Source organism: Misgurnus anguillicaudatus, chromosome 15, assembly GCF_027580225.2.
Source record: "Misgurnus anguillicaudatus chromosome 15, ASM2758022v2, whole genome shotgun sequence".
In the NCBI taxonomy this organism is placed as follows: domain Eukaryota; kingdom Metazoa; phylum Chordata; class Actinopteri; order Cypriniformes; family Cobitidae; genus Misgurnus; species Misgurnus anguillicaudatus.
In genome coordinates this window covers 32,212,758-32,237,460 of record NC_073351.2, presented here as the reverse complement: position 1 = coordinate 32,237,460, position 24,703 = coordinate 32,212,758, and the positions used below count along the sequence as shown (strand labels likewise).

Here is a 24,703-nt window from a genome sequence, read left to right as displayed (position 1 = left end):
AAGGCGCTGTTTTATTTCACTAAGAGAACCTTTTGTGAAACAGATGAGATGTGATTTCTGTCAGGAAGGTCTCTTGAATGGCTTTTATTTGAGCTCCATTATTATTAGAATGGGTAAACATCTAGTGGATAATCGCGGTATTACAGATAACTATAAAAACTCATCAGGAACACGTTTTTCATGCAAATGTTTTCTCTTAAAGGGATAGTTCACCTCAAAATTCAAACCCTGTCAACATTAACTCATCCTCATGTTGTTCTAAACCTGTATGAATTATTTTTTTCTGATCAACACAAAAGATATTTTGAGAAATTATGGTAAACACACAGCAGAAAGTGACAATTGACTTCCATAGTAGGAATAAAAAAATATGATGGAATTTAACGGGTACTGTGTGCTTACCATCATTTATCAAATATTTTCTTCATCATTTATCACAATACTTTCAATATATATAAATAAAATATAAATATATTTTTTCCTACTATGTAAGTCAATGGTCACTATCTGCTGTGTGCATCATTTCTCAAAATATCTTCATTTGTGTTGATCAGAAAAAACAAATTCATACAGGTTTAGAACAACATGAGGATGAGTAAATGATGACAGAATTTTCATTTTAAGGTGAACTATCCCTTTAATTCACAAGACAACTCGTCAATGGCGGGGAAAGAGTTAATATCCTAATGATTTTCTGGCATTAAAAAAATCAATCATTTTGACCCATACAATGTATTGTTGGCTTTTACAACAAATATACCCGTGCGACTTATGACTGGTTTTGTGGTCCAGGGTCACATATAATGTATGTGGGCATCTACATAAGTTAAGGTTGTTGGTGATAACCAGCTCTGATAGGTCTCTGCATTCAGGTCAGAGTGTTTATTGTTAAACAAGCCATCATTTTGACAGCCACAAAGCAAGAATGTTAACTATAAGTTGTCTAGCAGTGGTTAGGTGGATTAACCCTATGCTGGCTCCTCTGAGACTTGAGCTGTTTGTGGCTAATTGGGCGAATAATTAAATTTAGTGGTGATGTTAATAAATGTATTCAGCCAGCTGTTTGACAGGGTGCACAGTTCATTAGAGTCACTGTGTGTTTGTGATTCGGGTAATTAAGATTTAGAATCGATCTTTGAATGCATAATGTAAGAGTTTTTCACAGTCTGTGCAGGGATTGTACTTCAGTCTCATTAACTCTCAGTGCCTTTTCTTTTTAAACAATAAGTCATTTTGACTTGACTAATAAGTCGCTTTTGAAATTACTGTAACTCTGTTCACTCATTTGTAGATGTTTGTAAATGCATTTGAAGTATAATGAATGTTTATAAAATTCAAGCAAGCATGTTAAGCACGTTCTGCTTCTGGTGAATCTGGAAATGAATTAAATCGATAAAGCGTGTCAAAAGAGGCGGTGATTGCACCCTGCTTTTCCAAACCTGCACCAGGGTCATTGTTAACCATCAAACCTGCATCAGACAGTCAGTACCAGCCCAAATCATTCAAACTTATACAGAAGTTCTGCTTCTCTCATTTGCTCTCTGATGAATGCAGACATGTATTTTTTAACAATCTATAAATTATGTATTATGAGTGGTAATGAAGAGAGTTGACAGATATCTTACAGTGATGTCGCTCTGATCTTGGAGAGCGTCAGACTGCTCATTAAATGTAAGGTGCAGTGATAGATGGCTCATGTGTAATGTATACACATTCGCTGATATTATGGCAGACATGATGAGGTGAGAATTATTCGCATGTTATAGCTGGAAACAGTTCAATTGAAGATTTAGGGCCCTATTTTAATGATCTTAGCACATTGTCTAAAGCGCACAGCGCAACGTCTAAATGGGCGTGTCCAAATCCACTTTTGCTAATTTAACGACGGGAAAAATGGTTTGTGCGCTGAGCGCATGGTCGAAAGGGTTGGTCCTTTTTTTTTAATGAGTAATGGGAGTATTTTGGGCGTAACATGCAATAAACCAATGAGAGTCTTATCTCTCATCCCCTTTAAATGCCGGTTGCGCTGGCGCTATGTCTAATCCCTGTTTAGATGACGGACTTTGTAAACTGAAAAACTAAGCGGAGGAAGAAAATCGCTAGTTTAAGATTAATGTTAAATAATTGTGTTGTTTTTCACTTGTATTGAATTTTTTTTTTTTTATTTAAACATTTAAAACCCGTTTTCTTTTAGTCATGGAAGGAAAAAAGCAGGCTTTTATTTGCTTTAAATGTATGGCTATCCAATATCATCAAGAAATAATTTACAAGAAAAGGTTTGTACTCTAAAAATACTTTATTTGTAACAAACAGGAGACTTTCAGCACCTGAACAGCGCCATTCGTTTTTTTTTTAAAGCATTACTTAAAAATGTTTCTCATTTCACCATATCCACAGGTAAAGAGTCATCATATACAATAAATCCGCGAGGTAGCATTAAAAAAAAACATTTAAAAACAGATGCATTTATTTAAAGCAAAGCATTTATTTACTTACCAGGCTACAGGTGAAGCAGCTCTTCTAACGTCTCATAATTTATGTCCAAGACACTCAATAATAATCTTTTACATTCGATCCTTTAATCTTTAATATTTAAAAGCGTTTTTGTGCTGCTGTGCATTCATGTATGTGATAAACAAACCCGCATTGTCGTCCCGTTTAAGCGCATATTACTAATGCGCTCTTAAAATAAAAAAAACATATTGCGCTATTGACTTTAGACTTTAGACCATTAAATGCATTTGCTATTTAAACAACATGCCGCTAAACGTGAAAATGATAATTGCGCAGGGTGGAAACTAGCAAAAGGCACTTGCGTCGCGCATTGCGCTGCATTGCCCCGGGTGTAAGATAGAGCCCTAAAAGTTAAACCAATCCTGTTATATATACACTGAAAAATGCTGGGTTATTTTTTTAACCCAGCAATGGGTCAAAAAAGAACGAACCCAGCCCATTGGGTTGTAATTTAAAGGTGCCATAAAACTGTATTTACCTAGGCATAGATGAATAATACGAGCTACATGGTAATGACAAACACGATTGTTTCCTCATTCTTATGTAAACCTCGTGCATGCAAAAGACAAATGGAAAACAGGCCAATATCAATATAACACCAACTGTGATGTCACAGTCAAGATGTACGCCCCAACATTAAATTACACTTTAAATTAAGTACAATGTTGTTACAATGCTAAAACAAAGTTGGGACTGCCGAGTAAGCGCTAAATGCTAGTTAATGCTATAAAATGCTAGTGTTTAGGCTAAATGCATTGACGTTACAGATACGTTTTGGAGGTCCATACTGATAAAACACAAACATAGCACTCAGAAACGTCCATTAACAATCTCCAAATAGTTGATTATTTCTTAAATCTTTGTCTGATACAGGTTCAAACGTAAGGTCTGTTTACACACACACAAAGAGCTACTGAAGGAGCTGCTCTTTAAAACAGCCAATCAGAGCAGAGCTCAACATTACTAATTTATGACCCTTTCAAAAAAGGTAATAATAGACCATTACTTTCTAAGGGCAAATCCTAGGGTTGTAAATGGACTTGTAAAACGTTTGTAGATCATTTTTGGACTTAATAAAGCCACATACCTTCTATGTTTTAACCCATTGTTCAGTCAAATATAAACATGTTCTGGGTTAATTTAACCCAGCGGTTGGCTTGCCCCTTTTTGGGACGATCAATTGTGATTTTTTTAAACCTACAAGTAGATCTGCCTTAAACATTGCGTGCAAGTATCAAGGAAAATGATGTTTTAGTTACACCAAAATTTGAATTTATTTAATAGAAGTTGATTGATAAATAAAATATATTCCTAATAATTATCTTTTGCATTTCAAGTAGGTTTTTGAGTATTTTAAAATATTTTTTTCAGATTTGTGTCAGATCTTTGTATGTTTGATAAACATGCCATGCATTATTAGATATACAGTACTGTGCAAAAGTGTTATGTTACGTTTACACCAGCCGCGGTAGAGGTGGCAAAAATGCGCTATTGGCGCGTAGTTGGACGTTTGAACATTTGAATTCTAGTTATTTGAGAAATTCACACGGAAATTTGCGTCATGGGAGTGGCTTCTGCGACTCCGCTGAGACCCCGCCTCTCCACTCGCTTCCTGTAATCACGTCACTACTACAGCAAGGTCCTGATTGGTTAACGCGGCACGGAAATCAACTCACGCGTTTCCCGCAGCAATGCTCAATTCCCATGGAATACGCCATCCACGCTGCGCCTTCCGCGCCACGCTTACAGCGTGTACCGCGCCGCAGGATAATAATCCGTGTGTAATCGCATCTTTGCATTGACTTAACATGTAAATCACAATTAAAAAGACATTAAGTCCTGAAAATTTCTTTTTTACATATTTCCTGTGTTTTCTGTTTGTATTTTAATAAAATAGATTGAAAACTAAATAGGGATTCTAAAACGACAAGTCTGGTGGTGGTGGCCTAAGACTTTTGCACAGTACTGTAAATATCAATTATAATGGACATTTTATGAACACTGTTAGCCTTATACAAACACAATAACATTTTACACGTGTACGTAAAGTAACTAGCATCATTTAAATTTGCGGTATGTAATTTATCAGCACCAAATGACTGATATAAGCTGGTTTCCTTGTCCTCCATTGGTTAAACGATACAGATGTTCCACCCCAAACTCAGGTCAGGCCAGTCAAGAGGCTCAAAGTAAAAAAAACTCATTTTCCTGCATTATATCTTGTAGCTTCAGTAAATACTGTTCATCAAATGCATACGCTCACAATTACACACGCATTGATCTGTATGAACGGACCTACGTGATTGACATCTTTTTCCTCTCATACGGGTGGTCTGGGCACGAGAAGCTATGCTGGCACACGTACCGCTGTGTATCCGGTCTGATTCATCGCTTTTCTTGCCAAGTAAAGGGGCGTTGGAGTTGTTCTGCTGCATCTTATATCAGCCCTCTCCAGTCTTTCTAAACTCAAAACACTTTTAGTACTTTTGTATGTTCGTGACTTTACTTAGCGTGAGTGTGTGTTTGTGTGAAAGCTGTTTGGATAACAGGCAGCGCTGTAGGTGTTTTCCCAGAATGCCGATGGGATCCCCTCGCCCATCCCTCAGCCTCAGGTGCAGGAAGACTTCAACACTTCCTCCTGCAAACTTGTGTAATTATCCTGGCACGCAGGCGTGTAGAGTTAAACAGAGTCAATATGTAGATAAGGTTTGCACATACGTACAGTTGGGTTCAATAGATTTGAGCAGGTATGAGGCGTCCCCGCCAGCCTTCTGTGAGGTAACTGCCGAAACAGGAACGCTTTAAGCTTAGCAGTGGATTTGGCTTTGATACAGTTAGTCTTCATTTGACTTTAAATTGGAACGGTGCCTTTTATTCTGAAAGAAAATATGAAGAGTTTGGTTCCAAAACGCAATAAATTTTGACTAATTTTGGTAAAAAAACGTGTTTTCTATAAGTGACAAGATGAAAACCACAATTTTCTGTTACAAACGTTCACATAGCATCTTTAGGTTATAATAACATAAAAAATTCAAATCCATCATTTGATTTTCAAAGATTTGTTATAAAAACTGATAATTTTTTTTCAGCAAAATTATTTTTTTTAAATGCTATAATTCTTTTAAATCAATATATAAATGTGCATTCATCTTTGCCGTGTTATATTCGTAGACTAGTCTTATACACCGATTAAAAAAATAAACATTAATGGCATTAATCAAAACACTTACTTTGTCATATTAAAAAAACTGTCATTGCTGCGGTTATACTTGGGACGTCGTCGCTGAACTTTTTTGACAGCGACGGTCGGTTTTCGTTTCATAAGATCTTCTGGGTTCAATGTGTTAACATGACAGAAGCTTGAAACTGTTGTGTGAGAACAAGTAACAGCCGGCATTTTTCCTTCGCCCGAGTGCCTCTTGTGTAAATTGTTTGATTTTGATGGCTTACGTTTCTTCTTCGCCAGTCGCCACAGTAAACGACCACAGGTTAATTAATGCCATCAAATGTATTATTTTGTTTTTGTTTGCTTGTTATCATGAAGTACAAAGTAGATGAGGAAAACTAGGAGTCGTTGTGTATTAAATGCGCCGCCATTATTGTTTACAATGCGTGGAATGGTGCGCTGTGATTGGTTAAGCGGATTAATTGCATTCTGCAGAGAAGGCGGACTGGTGTTTATCGCGTTTTGGGAAAAAAGGGAGAAAAGATGACGGAATAACGTGGCGGATATCAGATTTTGCGTAAAATTAAGAATTTACTTTTAAATACTGACCTGATAAAATACTGATTTTGGTGGTAACCAAACTCTTCATATGTAAAAACTTTATATGCACGTAACATCTAGGGCTCTATTTTACACCCGGCGCAATGCGCGACGCAAGTGTCTTTCGCTAGTTTCCACCCTGCGCAATTATAATTTTCACATTTAGCGCCACGTTGTTTAAATAGCAAATGCATTTGCGCCCCCTTTTGCGCCCATGGGCGTTCTGGTCTGAAAACGAGGTGTGTTCTGGCGCATTGTTGGCGCGTTGCTATTTTGAGGCAACTAAAATAGACTACGCCGTTGACCAACAAAAACCTGCTCTAAAGTCAATGGCGCAATATGTTTTTGTTATTTAAAGAGCGCATTAGTAATATGTGCCTATAAACGGGAGGACAACACAGGTTTGCTTATCACATAGTACATGAATGCGCAGCCGCACAAAAACGGTTTTAAATATGAAAGATTAAAGGATTGAATGTAAAAGATTATTATTGAGTCTCTTGGACATAAATGAGGATTGATTATGAGACGTTAGAAGGCGCAAAGAGCTGCTTCAACTGTAGCTTGGTAAGTAAATAAATGCTTTGCTTTAAACTAATGCATCTGTTTTTAAATGGTTTTTTTAATGCTACCTCACGGATTTATTGTATATGATGACTCTGTACCTGTGGATATGGTGAAATGAAAAACATTTTTAAGTAATGCTTAAAAAATCTCGTGACGCTGTCCAAGTGCTGAAAGGAGAGCCATTTGTAAATTCTTTATCTCCTGTTTGTTACAAATAAAGTATTTTTAGAGTACAAACCTTTTCTTACATACCTGAAATTATTTTTTGATGATATTGGATAGCCATGTAAAGCAATTAAAAGTCTGCTTTTTTACTTCCATGTCTAAAAGAAAACGATTTTTAAAGGTTTTAATCCAAAAAAACAACAATTTCAATACAAGTGAAAAACAACACAATTATTTAACATTAATCTTAAACTGGGGATCTTCTTTCTCCACTTAGTTTTTCAGTTTACAAAGTCCGTCATCTAAATAGGGATTAGACATAACGCCAGCGCAACAGGCTTTTAAAGGGGATGAGAGCTGAGACTGTCATTGGTTTATTGCACGTTACGCCCAAAATACTCCCATTACAATAGGATCAACCAGTGTCGGCGCCACGAGCGGGCCCTAGGGGGCATGGCCCGGCCACTTGAGTCACTGTGCCCCCTTACTTCTCAAAATAACAATGAACTTAATAATTTAAAAAAATGTGCTGCAAATACATTTGGTTATACAATGAATACTGAATAAAATTCGGAGTATAATTAATAAAAAATAATAATTAAAATACTAACCCACAATGTTTAAGAATGTGGGGCTTGTAGTGCAGACCGTGCTGAACTCTGGGTAATGTAGTCGAGGAGCGCTGTGTTCGCATGTGCGTTGTTAATAGTGATACACAGAAGGAAATACGAGCTGTTTTCATGTTTATCTCAAGTTTATTTGCAAGTTTTGCCCTGCCACCCGGGTGTTCAGATGATGTAAACCTGATAAGAAAGCAATGGAGACTGTTTCGTTGGAAATAAAAAAAAAATGTTCTTCGGAACCACATTGTCTGCTCATCACTGCGTGTAAACAAACCCGAGTGAACTGTTACAACTACCGTCACGATAGCCGAGGCGGATGATAAAAAGGTAACAAATGCTAACATAGTCAGCCAGTTACATACAGGCAGCCACTACATTTGAACAACACAAATTCTTAAAGGTATCCCCAGTGTTTTGTCTGCACTGAAAGTTACTGTCACGTTCGGGGGCTCAATCGCCAACTCATTTTCTGTCTAAATAATGTATACTTGTAAGTCTTGGCATTTGAGCAAGACGAAGAAATTTCGCGACAAATAAAAGGACCTTCTTAAAAAGTTTAAAAAAGTCCTCTCGTCGCCTGCAGCTCTTCTGAAGGTAAACGCATAGTTCATTCTGGTGTTAGATATGTCAGTAACATTGTTTTCTTTTGCTGTTATTTGGTTATGTACTGGTCTTTATTATTTGCGTGAGTTATCCAGTCTTGCACTTTAACGTCATTATAAGTTATGGTTTTACTATAGTGAGGGATTTATTGGCGACAACAACTTGGCTGGCTGTATCAATCCTGCTAATTTCACGGCTAGTTGCTATATGAGTAAATATATAGACATAACATTTTGATTTGATGTCTTTTATTAGCTTATTTTTAAGAAATGCAAACCTTCTGGCAAAACGTTTCCAGACGCGTTAAAACAAGTTAAAAGTCAAAAGAGGAACATTCGGTTTAATCATTGTAAATACAATCTCATATACGTTATTAATTATGCATATTTATTCTGTATTAATTCGTAGGTATTAAACTGTCCCTGTTAACGTGACTCGCTCGCACTCGCAGTACCCGGGTGAGGCTGTGTTTCAGGCGGTTGTTCAAGGAATAAAATACCTTTGAATGTTGCGACTGGCCAGTGGCCAATCAGTACCAAGCATTTTACAGTGCCATGTAGTAATAATAATAATAATAAAATAATAAGATGAACCAGGTGCCCCACCAGTAAAATAGGAGGCCCCCTCATTCTGTATTCTCTGGCGCCGACACTGGGATCAACCCTTTTCAACCATGCGCTCGGCGCACAAACCATTTTTCCCGTCGTTAAATTAGCAAAAGTGGATTCGGACGCCCCCATTTAGACGTTGCGCTGTGCGCTTTAGATAATGCGCTTAGATCGTTACAATAGGGCCCCTAATGTGTATAGTATGATAATTTTGAAGTAGTCATGTCTTTAAAATTACAATTCTGTCATCATTTACTCACTCTCATGTTGTTACAAACCTGTATAAATTTCTATGTTTTGATGAATATAAAGGAAGATTTTTGAGGAATATTTGTAACCATATCAATCAGAAGCCCCATTGACTTCCATAGTATTCTTCTTTCACTATGGATGTCAATGGAGCTTCTGATCGGAACATACCAACAACCAAATGACCGAATTTTTATTTGGGGTGAACTATCCTGTTAAATATTGACTACATAAATAAACATGACTATAACTGCTTGAATAAAAGTTTGAGATCAAAATCTTCTCAATGTGGTTATTTTCTGAAAAACAGACTTTACTCCCAATAGTTCAATTGAAGAAGTCTTCAGAGAGCACGTCTGAAACATCATGTACTGTAGGACAAATAATTGGACCTTTGTAAATGACACGTGTCTTGTTCTTCTGACGGTTTATTATAATGTTCACAATCTGATTTTCTGCTTCACAGCGTGCATGTATACGTTATTCATCTGGAGTGAGATGTTTTTTTGTCTTTGTCAAGCGTTTGGAGACACATTTGACAGCTCTGGGATGATGTTTCTTGATGTCGGGGCCGCTGTCATTTCATCAGTGCGTCTCTGCATCCCCCACAATTCATTCACAATCAAAAATAACGTCCCTATTAAAGTGTGTTTTCCCCCTGTTAGGTCACCCCTCGCGTCTCGGTTTTTTAGGTTAAAATGTTTTCTTGTAGTTCAGTTTCACAACGAGACATCAAAATGGGATCTGGTGTTCAGGGACCGCGGAGAACCAATTGCTCTTTTGACTGCCACAAAGGGTTTAGTTGTTATCTTTAGCTCCACCTTCTATTTCAGCGAGGATTAAAGTTTAAAACAATCATAGAAATGACGGCGTTTAAAATGCGGGGAACGAAAAATCAACAAGTCCTCATTAGCCGGATGTTTTGAGGACGGTCCTACTCATTATACCAACTCTAATTGGCTTCGTTTTATATATGAAACGCTTTGAATTTTTAATGTGGCACTTTTAAAAGTTCTGGCAAAGATGCTCATTGCGTTAAATGGTTCACTTTGCTCCAGTTTTGTTTTAATGGTGTGTGAGTTTTTCGGCGTTGAGTCAGAGGAGATCCTGGTCATGGCGGATGGCAGTGGAAAACAGCATCGTCCACTAACATGTGTTCGGGTCATATTCCCGTGTTTATATTCGCGCAACTGAGTTGTCTGGTGAGGTTCTGCTCAAAAGAGTTTGTTTCTAAACGACTGTTTTGTTTATATGAATAAATACACAGGGTGCTCTGCGTTACAGCCGGTTGTCTGATCTTTCTCCGAGTTAATTATAATACCTGCCTGTTTTCCTCAAAACTGGTGTTTTCTTAAAAATAAACTTAATGACTTCTAATTAGGCCTTTTGTTTAGTGTCTAACATGAACGACTTGTTTCTCTTGGGGTCTGGGGGGAGAAAAGTTTGGAGTGCTTTTGTTTGTGAGAGAAGTTTTCGGGCGTTTAGCTTGCTGACCCCTTTGGAGAGGCATGGAGAGTGCACGGAGGCGAGCTTCGGGGCACGCTTTCATCTTTTGCTGTAACTTGTGGACGTTTTGACTCGGGGCAAACTGCAGCTTTGTCGGTACACTACTAATTAGAAAATTCCTGACCTGGGGCGAGATGTTTTAATTACGTGTTGTGTCAACGAGTTTGCCGATTTAATCCACACTCGACTCATGCTTAAGTTGCACAGGATCTTCCTAACATCAAAATATGTTATTGTGTCTAAATTGATGTACTTATATGCTAAAAGTATGTACCTTGTAGTGCGTAGAAAAAGACTATGCATATGCTATACAGTCATGGCAATTCAAATGTATTTTATGCAGTCGCTAATTCGAGTTTGTACGACCAAATTTATACGCTTTTGTATGCTTTACTTTCACCCCTGTGACGGTGAGGTTAGGGGCGGACTATCATGGACTATAATTATTGTTGTTTCTAATAATTGTACGAATTCACTTTGTACCAATTCATACAAATTAACCAACTCGTAAAATACCTCAGAATTCCTGTACTTGGACTAACACATAAAAAAGGGACCGCACATTGAGCAGTCCTTCCAGAAAAACTTTTTTTGTGATTGTTGCTGGCAAAAATCCTTGATCATGCGGCACATTTTCTTAAAAAATGCGATGGAACTTGTGGAATATTTATGCAATTTTATGCGAAGAAATTGCGGGAACTAGCAAAAATTGCGGGAACTTGCAAAAACTTTTGCAGCTTTTTAATGATGTTCACGTCACATAATTACGTCACTTCATAACGTTCCCATGGCAACAGGGGACATGGCTGCACTTGTGTGAAGTAAATGCAAACATTTTCAACGTTCTGTTAAGATATATGTGATTTTTGCTATGAAAATGCGTGGATTATGAAATCATGCAACCCTGCATATTTTGCGCATGGAAATCTGTAATTTATGCTGCAAAAGTGCGGCGTATTTGAAAACATGCGGCCCCCGCATTAATATGCAGACTTTGGCTGATTATGCGTTGAATCATGCAATCGCTTAATCGCGTTTTTTTGGAGGGACTGATAGACCAAATCACACATTAAAAAATCACTGATCTATATAGACGGTTTCAGCAGTAACAACATAAACAAGCGGCTGTCGTGGTCCGCACGTAACTTCCGGTAAACTCCGCTAAGAATAAATAACAACAAAGTTCTTTAAACGTAGTTTATTTATATAACAAGCACAAAACAACACATAGATTACCTAGGAAACCAAAACATTTGTTATTTTCGACAAGGCATTTGTTCAAGAGATCAGTTTAGCAACTAGTCAGACCATTAAAAAAAACGAAACCGGAAGTAAAGTTTGGATCCAGACGTGTATCGCGTCAGCGTACGTGCGTCCGATGAAATCGTCTATAAATGACTGGATTGCGCATAGAACGTTAACGTAATAGCGAGAGGTGAAGCCACCGGCAAAGTTCAAGCTACCATCTTGGTATGCCCAACTAAGAGAGGGCATCATTGACTTACATTTAAAATCATGATCTGAATTCACTCGGTTTACAGCGTATCAGTCACACAAGATTCGTTTTTAGGATATGTTTATGTAAATGAATTGTTACTTGATGTTATTTGCAATGTTTATGTTTTACTCGGGCATGATAAGGAATTTATAGAAGATGTTAAGGTGAGTGTGTCTGCTGTATTCTGTTGTAAGAACACTCCCCGCCATTAAGGGGTTATCTCGTCAATTAAGAGAAACCACTTCTCTGCCAATGACGAGTTTTTAGGGCAATCCATATTTCCGACTATACGTAGCTCCGGAGTATACATCGCTTCAATCAAAAATGCGTCATGAAGATGAAAAAACATATATAAGTCACAGTGGACTATACGTCGCATTATTTAGAAAATGATTTCACAAAATCCAAACATTTAATCTGGAAAGGCAAGTTATTCAACTAAACAATAGCACACAGAACAGTAGAATAGATGTCTGCACGTTTACGTAATACAGTTATTTACACAATTCACCGCCAGCGTTTTAAAAAAAAGTTGCCAGCCAGCGCCAGCGTTTTTCATGATTTTCACAAAAGTTTAATGCCTTCCAGAAAATGTTCTTCTTCAAATATATAAACATACAATAGACTAAATGAAAGATAAGGCCCTCTGCTTTCAAACAAAAAAAACCCGTTTCATCCTACCTTCAGTAGTTCTTTTGTAATCAACTTTTGAATATGGGTAGGTTTCTGCGAAAACACCACATTTTGAGCAAAAAGCAGAGATAATTCCGTTTTTGTGACGAACTTTTCATAGAGATCCCATTCAGAGCGATCTTTAAAACAGACACGGACATGCAGCAGCTTGCCATAGGGCAATACTTCCGGTTTTAAAAAGTTGCGGAAGGGCGCCACCTGGTGGATAATAGCGGTATGGCGGAAAGACGGAAATACTCGTCATCGGCGGGGAAGCGTTTTCTCTTGATTGACGAGATGTCTCGTCAGTGGCGAGGAAAGAGTTAACAATAGCATACATACCTGGGAGTCTGAATAGGCTAAAGGGCCGCTCACAAGATAACTATAACGTTAACTATAACGATAACTGTATTAGCATCCACATCACCTAACGATAACGATAAGTGCGCGTGCACTTGAAGTTAAAATATATTTGATTGGCTGTCAATGGTTTATTGTTCACCAGGTGGGAAAAAAATCGACCAGAAAGTGACCACAATGATATTGTTCATTGTATCTTTATCGTTATAGTTGTCTTGTGAACTTCGCTATTCTCTTTAATATAAAACAATTTTTAAAACTATATTTTTTATAGATATCGTTATAATGTCAACGGCCCTTAAATTAACAGAACAAGCCAACGCGTATCAAGTTCGCAGGCTCATCATTCCACATCACTGAATCCATTGAATTACATAAATACAGGAGCAGCATATAGCGGACTCTCGTAGCTGTAGACGGTAATGTTATCTCTTGGGTCATAAATGTCAAAATTAATTCATACTGACTTACAAGTCGCACCTAACTATGCGTTCTATAAGTTGGGTAAGGGCGCCACCTGGTGGATACCGTATTTTCTGGACTATAAGTCACACTATTTTCATAGTTTGGCTGGTCCTGTGACTTATAGTCCGGAAAATACGGTGTCCACCAGGTGGCGCACTTACCCAACTTATAGAATGCCAAAGCTTCCACTGATCCAGAAACAGTAAAAACTGTTTTGATCATCGCTCGAAATCTGATCTCTGTTCTTGGTATGTTTATATATTTAAAGAGGAACCTTTTCTGGAAGGCGCTAACCTCCAATCTCATCATAAAAAATGCTGGTGCTGGCTGGCAACTTTTATTTAAACCCTGGCGGTGAAAGAGTTAATTTCTTGAAAATACAGTACGCATTATTTCTCTGAATATTTTGTAAAGTGAAGACTCAATAAAATATGCAGTACATCTAATATTTTATGGCTTTTTACAAGCATGGCAGTTTGATTCAAAATGAAGTGTTGTTTTTACAATATTGATTAACATAACATAATTGCAAAATAGTGAATAACTTGTACAGTACTTAAATCATAAATCTTTATTAAGATTTCAAAATGAGCACGTTTGTCATTTAAAATACATATGAAAAGGTCTCTCGTCTGTCCGCTGATCTGATATGTTCGCTACAAAAGAGATATGCTCGCTACTGTACTGAAGATTGGAGATTAATTTAACTCATTTAATAAGCAAGGAAAATTAACAACTTTAAGTAAATAACTATGTACATGTGTAGGATGTTTGCACTGTAAGAATGAATGAGACTGGTAAAGCACTGTTTTCTTATTAAAATCTGATAACGTCCTTTTAATTAAATAGATTTGGGTAAACCAATATGGCGGCGCGGTGGCTTCAATATTCTGCCGTCATGCGCAATCCAGTCATTTATATAGAGCAGTGGTTAAAATACAAATCACATTTTTTAGCATTCATTATTTTTATGTAATCCTTACTGTATCATTTGCTTTATTAATTGAAGTGTCATTTATTTTATTTATTTATTCAGTGTAGCATTCCTCTTGCAATGAATTGTGGGTATAATAAGCAGTTATGCACTCTGAATCTTCACCAAAAAATTAGTACTACATTACTTTAGGTATTTCATTTCAACATTCTACTATTTTGGACACGCTTACTCCAATTTTGAATACTATTTAGGATGATTTTGTGTCTGTTTATCACCAAGTTATCAAAGAGATGAAGAGGGCCATGAAAAGCTGTTTGTGTTAATGTTAAATCAAACAATGCGATAGATAGATAGAGTGAGAGAGAACGAGCGTGTGAGTCAGTGCCGTGCGAGGCAGGAAAGGGTTAAAGAGGCGCGCGAGGGGACGCTGAGAGCGAGGCTGCGGCAGAACAGCCGCGTGTTCGTGCGAAGGCAAGTCATTTCCCGAAACACTGCAGACGCCGTGCCTGAGGCGCTCCGAAACCTTTGGAGACCAAAATGGCTTGCAGGAGTTAGAAAGTAATAAGGTGCTTTTTTTGCCTTCTTTCTCCTTGACTGAAATCCTGCAGTTACTATGCATCGCCATGGAGCCCATGTTTTCTCTGTGTTTTATGTCGGGCATTAAGATGCTTACCAGGCCGCCATTTCTGAGATTTGTTGCTATATAGTTGGGGTGCGAATTACAGTTGTTTGTTTTCAACGTAATTCTGGCATTTTTCATCAAGATCAGTCCTGGTTCTCATAACATGATTATTTTCACATGTTTATGTTACACAAAATCTAATACTGCAACAAAAATGAAATGAATCTTTTTATATTTCTTATTACAAATAGGCCTACATTCAGTCAAAACATTCAAACAGCATTCACAGTCTTTACTAGTATGATGGTGTAGACAAAGCGTTTGAGACAGATTGGGAAGAAGTGCTGTGATTATGTAAAATATCTGAAAGTGAACAACCAAGCATAAAAACCCTTTCTAGTATACCCCCCCCAAATAAAAATCAAGGCTTTATAAATGAGCGTAATAAGACCACTTTAATAATAATTCTGGCAATCTAGCTGTAAAGATGTGTTTTGTTATCTTTGCTCAGGTGTTTGTTCAGTCAGTTTAACATAGATACAAAAAATCAAGTAAATCAAGTGCAAACCATTTTCTTACACTGAAGCTGAACCATCCTAAACCTTTTATATAACATATATACTATATATCAAAGATGTTAAATGACAATTTATGTATTTTAAGTTGTTATCTTAGTTCAGTCGATCTGCTGAGTAGTTTTATTGGCTCATGCTGCAGTGCATTATGGGTAAATCTTGTTCCTTTACCTACACCATAAACTAGCAGCGTTTGGGAACCATGCATTAAGAAATGTATTCAGTGATATCCCAAAATGGATAGATGCAAAAAATTATATTTGTCATTTTCTTCAATATTTTTTTAAAATATAAATATTCTTAATCTTAACTTAAACATTAATTTATCTTAATTCATATTGTTTTCAAATTACCAGCATTGCAATTGCATTACGATGCAACTGAACTTTAGAAATGTAAACTGGAAATGTATTCCCATAATCAGGAAAACTTTACATAGTAGTAGCAATGGCCTCAATGAATGTGATTGGATGACCAGTGTTACAGTCTAAATGTTTTTATAATACTAATATTTGTTTTTCACTACATTTGTGACCCTGGACCTCAAAACCAGTCAAAGTTGCATGATTACATTTGTTGAAATACATTTTCCAAAAATACATTTTAAGAGTCAAAATTATATATTAATTATGGCACTTTAATGCCATACATCATGATGATATTAGAGAAATATCACATTCCAACCACAAATATATAATAAATGTATTTATCATTAGTAATATGGGTTGCTAAAGACTTCCTTTGGACAACTTAATTTTTTAAAATCAATATTTAGATTTTTTTTGCACCCTCAGATTTCAGATTTTGAAATAGCTGTATTTTAACCAAATATCAAACCATATATAAATAAAAAGATTATTTAATTATTTATTTTGAAAATTAAAAAGGCTACCCTTATGACTGGTTTCATGGTCCAGGGTCACATTTATGGTTTTTCATGTCTAAAAAGTTTTTAAAAACTCATCAATCTGCTCGGTTGTCAATCGGGTGTTAAGCGTGATCTCTGTGACCCCCATTTAATGGCGTATTATTTTAATCACCATATAACTTTTTTGTAAGAGAGTAAAGAAGCCAATTAACATTTTTATAGGTTATTCCCTCTCTTTACTAGTGACCAAAATAAAAAAACTGAATAATAACAAACCAAACAGCCTTTATCCTGTAAATCAGTATTATTATAAAGGCGAGTAAATAGCTGATAGTTATAATGGTGCTGCTCTCTGTCCAGTCATTCTGACCCTTTGATTAGCGGAAAAACAAAGCGCTTCTCATTTTCTTCTGCTGGCTTTGTTAATCTTGGCTGCTGTGGCGTAGTTCAAAGCGAGAGCGGCGCATATAATCCACGCAATATACATCTGTGAATTATTATTGTAATTCTTTATACGTTTATTGGAGCTGAATAAACTCCACATCAAATACATCACTTGGGCGATGTCGAAAATGCCTCGGGCTAATCACTCGACATCTGCTAACTCTTTCAAAATGTCCTCATCGGCCTTTTCTCCTGGCGAAGGAGGAGAGGAAAAGTGAGAGGGAATTTCTGGTCTTAATTAATGGCCGGCGTGGAGAGAGAGGGAGAGAGATTTCATCCCTGAGGCTAGGGCTCTGAGCGTAGGGAGAGGAGGTGGGTGAGACGGGATCTGTGATAATACAACATGGAGGTAGACATGTGGGAAAGCTTTGGGTCTTGGCTCGGCCTCAGACGCTCTGACATGATGGGAGGGCCTCTCTCTCTTTCTCTCTCTCTCTCTCTCTCTCTCTCTCTCTCTCTCTCTCTCTCTCACTCTTTTTCAATGAGAACAAGTGATTGGTGAAGTACACATGGAAACTTCTATTATTGACTTCTCAGGCAGGGTTTGAATGGCTGTAAACTCCTGTCAGCTTTGATATTAGGTATTGTTATATTATAACATATTCAGTAATAATTAAATCAAATGCTTTTTTAAATACTATGTAGTGGTGTTTAAAGGTAAAATAAACAAATCAACACTGAATTTTTTTTTTATTCCTAATTAAATTTAACCTAATTAATATTTGCTTATTTAATCCATTACAATATTGTTTTTTTTTTGTTTTTAATGGAAAATATTAAGTGGTTTTTAGGCATGTCCTGGTTTTAAATCAATCTATGTGAACTTATTCTAATCTATGTGTTGTATTAAAGCAATATTGCTAAAACTGGGTGGGGATTTCCGGTTCCCAGCATGCTTTGCATGAGACTGAATAATGAGAATAAATATCAAAATAAAGGTTTTTTATGCATTTTTAATTAAGATAAGAAAACAGAGGGACTTACTTTATATTTACTAACATGATTAGAAAAAGTAGCATTAGTGAATTTAAAACTAAATTTAATTGTGCTAAGGCAACTAAAAACAATTGAGTACGTTTATCTAAATGTAGATCATTTAATTGCATTAAGACTTTTTATAATATTTTTAGATAATTTGTAACCACTTACCTTAAAGGGACAATAAGTAGGATTTACCCTCATCTAGTGGTGAAATTGTATTTTGCATTCAAACGAACAGTGTTCTCTAGCGCCTCGCTTTTCCAAATGCGTGTTGCAACTACGGTAGCCGTTAAGTAATCACTGATCTCCTTGTCTGTTTCAGCTAGTTCACGTGTTCTGAATGAAAACGCGTTGGTAGGCAAGTGCTTTTTGTCTCTCACTGCTATTATAGTTTATCAATATGGCGGAACGACATGGAAGCCTCCTTGGACTTACTCTTTCAATGTAAGTAAACAGAAGAAATTCTAAGCTTACAAAGAAAAGTCAGATCACTGGCAGAGGTCATTTGACACCAACGAGGACATATTTATGAATAAAGACAGTGATTTTGATTAATAAAACACTTAAAAACCCCACTTACTGTCCCTTTAAAAAAAGAAAAGAAAAAAAAATCAGTGAAAAGCTCAGATGCAAAAGCCGCTTAACGCCACCTCCGTCGAAAATGAGATAATGATATTAACCAAATGCTCTTTGCACGTGTTATATGTTCATTAAATACTTTCATTTCAAATCTGCTTAATCCAACCTCGGGCTACTCATAAATATGGCTTTGTTTGCAGAATCCATTAAACGCCACAACACATTTTCAGCAAAGTCCTCTAAGTGCACAGATTAAGAATTGGATAAATGACGGCACACCTACTGTATATCAAAATAAAGAGTTGTTTTAGGCATTTTTAATTAAGATAAGAAAAGAGGGGGACTATTTTTTTATTTCTAAATTTAAGTAGAACATGATTAGAAATAGTTGCATTGGAGAATTTTACAAATTTTTACTTAGATCAACTAAATTTAATTGTGTTAAGGCAACTAAAAATTTAGTAAGTTTATCTAAATGAAGATAATTTAAATTGCATTTAGGCTTTTTTGTAATATTTTTAGATAATTTAATTGTGTGCAACCACTTACCTTTAAAAAAAGAAAAAAAATCACTGACGAGCTCAGATGCAAAAGCCACTAAATTCCACTTCCGTCGAAAATGAAATGATATTGACCAAATGCTCTCAGCACATATTATACGTTCATCGACTACTTTCGCTTCAAATCTGCTTAATCCCGGCCTCAGGCTTCTCATAAATACCGCTTTGTTTGCAGAATCCATTAAACGCCACAACAGTTTTTTAGCAAAGTCCTCTAAGTCCACAGATTATGAATTGAATGAATGACAGCACACGTACACTGCAAAAAATTACTGTCTTACGTAGTATTTTTGTCTTGTTTTCAGTAGGAATATCTAAAAATTCTTAAATTAATTTGATGAGCAAAATGACCTAAGAAAATAAGTCTAGTCTATAGACAAAAAAATAAACAATTTAAGTAAATTTGTACTTAAAACAAGCAAAAAAATCTGCCAATGGGGGAAGCAAAAAATCTTGAAAATTTTTCTTAATCACTAAATTCAAGAAAAATTCAAGAAAAAATTTGTTTACCCCATTGGCAGATTTTTTTGCTTGTTTTATGAACAAAATCACTTTTTATATTTTTGGTCTAAAAACTAGACTTATCGTTTTGGGTCGTTTGCTCATCAAGAAAAGGTATCTTAATTTATGAATTTTTAGATATTTTTACTGAAAACAAGACAAAAATACTAAGATTTTTTTCCTTTAAAATATTTTTTTGCAGTGTGTACTGTATGTCACGGTGCAAGAGTTTTTTTACCTGGTTAAAGAAGGTTTACAGAATATATTAGGATATTTTACCTGAATTTTTTAGCCTTTTACCTTTATTCAGGTAAAGAGTGACTGGAGACTTTTGCATGCATTTAGAGGGTTTTGCAGCAAAATAGTCAAATTTGTTAAATAACAATGAATTGACTAAAGTGAGTTTCAATTACTGACTAAAAGTGTTTATCTTGCAGTTTCAGTGTTCCTCTTTTAGCTTTCAGTGAACAATCATAAAGATTTCATTATACTGTGATGCACGTTTACCTGCATCCATCACTTCATCTCAATGTCAAGTGTTTGCTGATATAGCAGTATTGTTAATGTGTGTGTTTGTCCATTAACCTGCAGCCCTGAGGTGAAACTGCAGCCAAGTCAAATATTGGCTCCAACATAAAGAGCTGCTGCTTCACACCACTCAAAATACTGTGAAGGAATCAGCAAAAACCTGCTGAAGATAAACCCAACACTGACTGACTTCAGCTCTCTGCCAAACATGAAACAATTAGGAATTCTATGAGAGATGTGGGCTGAAAAACATACATTAACACAAAGTAAATTTAGCAAAGTGGAAGCCAATGTGGCTTCGTTCCAGTGAGGGTTTGGCAAAAGATGAACTTGTTATGCAGGCCTAGATTTGAGCAGTAACCTGTTATCACCGCGATCATTAAACATCTTTATACTGTCAAGCCGCTGGTTGTATTGGGCAGTGCTCCGACACGTAGCACAGACACGTTATCGGCGACACGAATTCAAGTCCCGACCGGTCACATTTCTCTACACCCTGTACTTTCATGGGCTCTGTACGTTACTGACTGTTAATTAAAGGTAGAAAATGCCTTTTAAAGCCACAATATGTAAGATTTGTAAGAAAATATCCAAAAACCATTTGCACAGTGTGATATATTTTATGGAGTTTTGGGATGCTCCGATCATGATTTTTGCAGCTGATACCGAGTACCAATTTGTTGTCTTTGTGATCTGCCGACCAGTGCCTGATACTGATTCTTCAAGCTAATATGCAAGCTCTTTGATGATGACTGTAGCATTTTTTTTAGATAAAGTACAACCCAATCTCACAGCAAATCGTGTTAAAGTCATGAAACATTTGATTAATTTAGTTGTGTTTGTGATACGATTTTCCGGGGGGGGGTTTGTGCCATGAGCATGAATGTCTTTTTCGTGTCACTCAGCACGAATGTCTATAATTAGTTTTTCATGTCATTCTTTATCGTGTCATTTTATATATTGTTTTCTCTTTTTTCCCCTATTTTTTTACCATTGTCACTTGGGGTTGGGGTTTAAAACCCATGCAAATAATAAACTTTTGTCATGAAGATTCAATGTCCGTGATTGCACTGCAAATAATGACTTTCTTACTTAGTATTTTTGTCTTGTTTTCAGTAGAAATATCTAAAAATTCTTAAATTAAGATGCTTTTTCTTGATGAGCAAAACGACCCAAGAAAATACGTCTAGTTTTTAAAAAATTTAAGTGATTTTGTGCATAAAACAAGCAAAAAATCTGCCACTGGGGTAAGCCAGTTTTTCTTGAATTTTTCTTGAATTTAGTGCTTAAGAAAAATGTTCAAGATCTTTTGCTTACCCCATTGGCAGATTTTTTTTGCTTGTTTAAAGCACAGAATCACTTAAATTTGATATTTTTATTCTAAAAACTAGACTTATTTTCTTGGATCATTTTGCTCATCAAGAAAAAACATCTTAATTTAAGAATTTTTAGATATTTTTACTGAAAACAAAATACTAAGAATTTTTTTTTCTTGAAAATCCTGTTTGATGTGGATGATACCGATTTGATACCGATTGACTCATTTAATGTTGTGATCGACTGATACCGATCTACAACCGATCGATTGAAGCATCCCTAGTACTTACATTATCCCAAAAGTTCCCAAGGATTTGTAAATCCCTTTTTAAATATAAATTTATATGACTCGTCCCTTGTCTCCCTTGTAATTGTCACTTTTTTAGTGACTTTTACTATCCACGCTATCTTCAGTTTCTGGTTGTAAAAACTATGGTGACAAGTGGACAAATGTGGAAGTGGTGGTTATATAGCATCTAACACTCAGCTGTTGTGCCTTGCACAATTCATTACGATGGCATAAAATAATGTGATCAAAGGTACAGGTAAAAATATTCATTACTCATCCATTTAGCCTGGGTTTCCCCATGCTGCCTTGCACGCAAATTTATTCATGCTGCAAGTCTAGCATGGAAACCATGGACCAATTTTTTGAAATAGGGAACCAATCACAGAACAAGACGGCAAGTAGTTTTGAACGCAAGTTTATTTTAAAAAAGAGCAACTTTTGGCGTTAAACAATTTCATATCCAAGAAGGATGTTTGGATATGGCAAGACATGATAGCAACAGAGTTTTATAGGACTAACCTTTGTCGACAAATTCCATTTAACTTATAAATGGTAAGTGGTATTTATTAATATCATATTGTCATTATGCCTGTACTGTGGTTGTCACAGTGCCACTAAGTTGTGTTGCTTTTCAATATCAATATACAGCTACCGATTTAGTTGCATAGCATTCAGCTGTGTGCACACGCACCTACCCGATAAAAGTTGTTTACGTTTGAATTGATGTCGCTCTACATACGTCATCTGGTATAATTGAAAGATTGGCTATGAGCTACGTACAGACGCATTTGATAGACATTTGTAGCGGCCAATAAACAGCTTTGGGCATTCGTAAACCACGCCTCAAATACGAGAAAACGAACATGTGGTTCCCAAATCACGTCTCATTCTCCATGAGAATGGTCTGGTGTTAGCCAGGCTATCATTCATGCACATGATCAGCGAATTCCATACATCTCTGGTTGATAAAAACATCTCCCATCGTTCCGCTCCCCTTCATAACATCATTAAGCTTCACCTTTGTTATTGTAAAAAAGTGACCTCTAGTGGAGGAAAATCCTACATATTGTGCCTTTAATTAATAAAAAAAAGTTTATACAGCGATTGCCAAATGATTTGTGTTATTACGACTGTCTGGTGGCATCTGAGAAGTAAAAAGTCAGAAGTGCACATATGTTGGTCAGATGCTCGCAGGCACATCCTGCTATTCTCTCAGGGTCTTGAGACCCTTTTTTGGACTGTCAACATCCCCATAGGACTCATCTCTCTCTCTCTGTCTCTCTTTCTCTCTCTCTTGCTCATTCGCTCGCTCTCTGTCAGCAGTCAGAAATTGTCTGGAAAGATGTATGGAGGTATCCGTGTGCTAGCTGTCAGATGGATATGTCATGTGACATTATGCCCGCGAGGGCCCGATGCTGATAAAATGACAGATGCTGTTTTTTGCCTCATGAATTTTGCTTCGCACAAAAGCAGACTCTTTTCTTCTTTCTTCGGCTCCATGTTGACCTTCGCAAAAATCACATCGTGTCGGCTGATTCAACAATCCCAGAGCATAATTAGCAGTAATTCAATGTATTTTGCTTCCCGGGGAACCACTGCGAGCGAACAAACTGAGCCGTGCGTGTTTATGAACATCTTAACATGAGGTCAGAAAATGCACGAATCTCTATAGAAACAGACAGCAACAAGGCCGTGTTTGGGTTTTGGCATTGGCTGAGTGCTAATGGAGAACTGACCTTTCTGTCTGATTTTGGATCATTTACCCTTCGCCTCTCTTCGGCCCTGGAGCCGCCGGTCCGATCTGTTTTCCTCGGGCCAAATATGGGAATGAAGGTTAATGTTTGCGCGTGAACAGAATACAGGAATCGCTATCAAAGATAATGATAACCATAGCGATGTTTGGATGACTCGCTGATATTTACATTCATGCATTTAGCAGATGGGTTCATTCACATGTGACACTTTCATGTATTTGAAAAGATAGCATAATATTGCAAAACGTTTCATAAAACGTCCTAAACATTTCTTTCTCAAACACACACATGCAGATATTCGTACACACGCGCAAATGCCTGAGGTGAGCCTGATGCTGCGTTCAGGTAGATGGGATGCGTTTGATTGGTCCGGGCCGTGATTGGCATTAATTGCCATGGCAGAAGGCAGGCCCGCCTTTCGTATGAGGTCAACTCTGATTGGCCTGATTAGTCCAAATCTTTCTATTCAGGCCCGAGGGCGTCCTATTCTCCGCCTGTCCCGAATTCCCCGAGCTCAGCTCACTCCACCCGTCACATTCACTGATGGCTCAGTAAAGACGAGGTCGAGCGAATTCGGCCACCCTGAGCAGAGCCGCGGCGTATGAAGGATTTCATCTAGAGTTAAAGTTCAGGCCGGGTCTGCCGTCAGATGGTTTTCATTACCGTCTCTGTGTCTCGCTGCTTTGTGTTTACCGAGTGCAATCAGTGTAATTGTACAATGTCTGTTGGGGAGTGAGATTTAGTTTCCGGTCTTATTTCGCTTTGCCCAGCTTGTTGTTTGTGTTATGTGGTTTCTACCATCCGATATTTTACTTTTATTCAAGAAAGATGGAAGTCTGACTCAGTTGTGTAAGAATCTTTGAGTTTATTTTGAGCTCTCCATCAGTTTGCACTTAAAAGCAGTAGATGAGCAGATTTATATTAAAAAGAGCAGTTTAAAAAGGTAAACAATTTCGAAAATGTATTGGCTTTTTACAAGTGGTACCAGAATTGTTGATGGTGTAAGACAGTACAGTGTGTAAACTTATGCAGGTGTTTCTCGTTTATTTTCTGTGGATGTTAGCAGCAGGGGATTGTGGGATTGACAACAGAGCAGATATATATATACAGTGTATATATATATACACACACATACGTCATTAGCAGCTGTTT

General features: G+C 36.8%; 1 protein-coding gene across 3 annotated transcripts in view; it reads left to right on the top strand.

Annotated features, from left to right (window-relative positions):
• LOC129418790 (transcription initiation factor TFIID subunit 4) overlaps positions 1 to 24,703 on the top strand; it is a 128,462-nt gene that overhangs the window by 100,497 nt on the left and 3,262 nt on the right. The window contains exon 15 of one of the 3 annotated variants that reach the window (XM_055173673.2): positions 20,255 to 20,532. The exons of the other annotated variants lie outside the window; for them this stretch is intronic. Coding sequence (XP_055029648.2) covers positions 20,255 to 20,260 — 6 coding nt within the window. The 3' untranslated portion in view covers positions 20,261 to 20,532. Of the gene's footprint in view, positions 1 to 20,254; positions 20,533 to 24,703 lie in introns of those variants that run through there. 3 annotated transcript variants of the gene reach the window in all.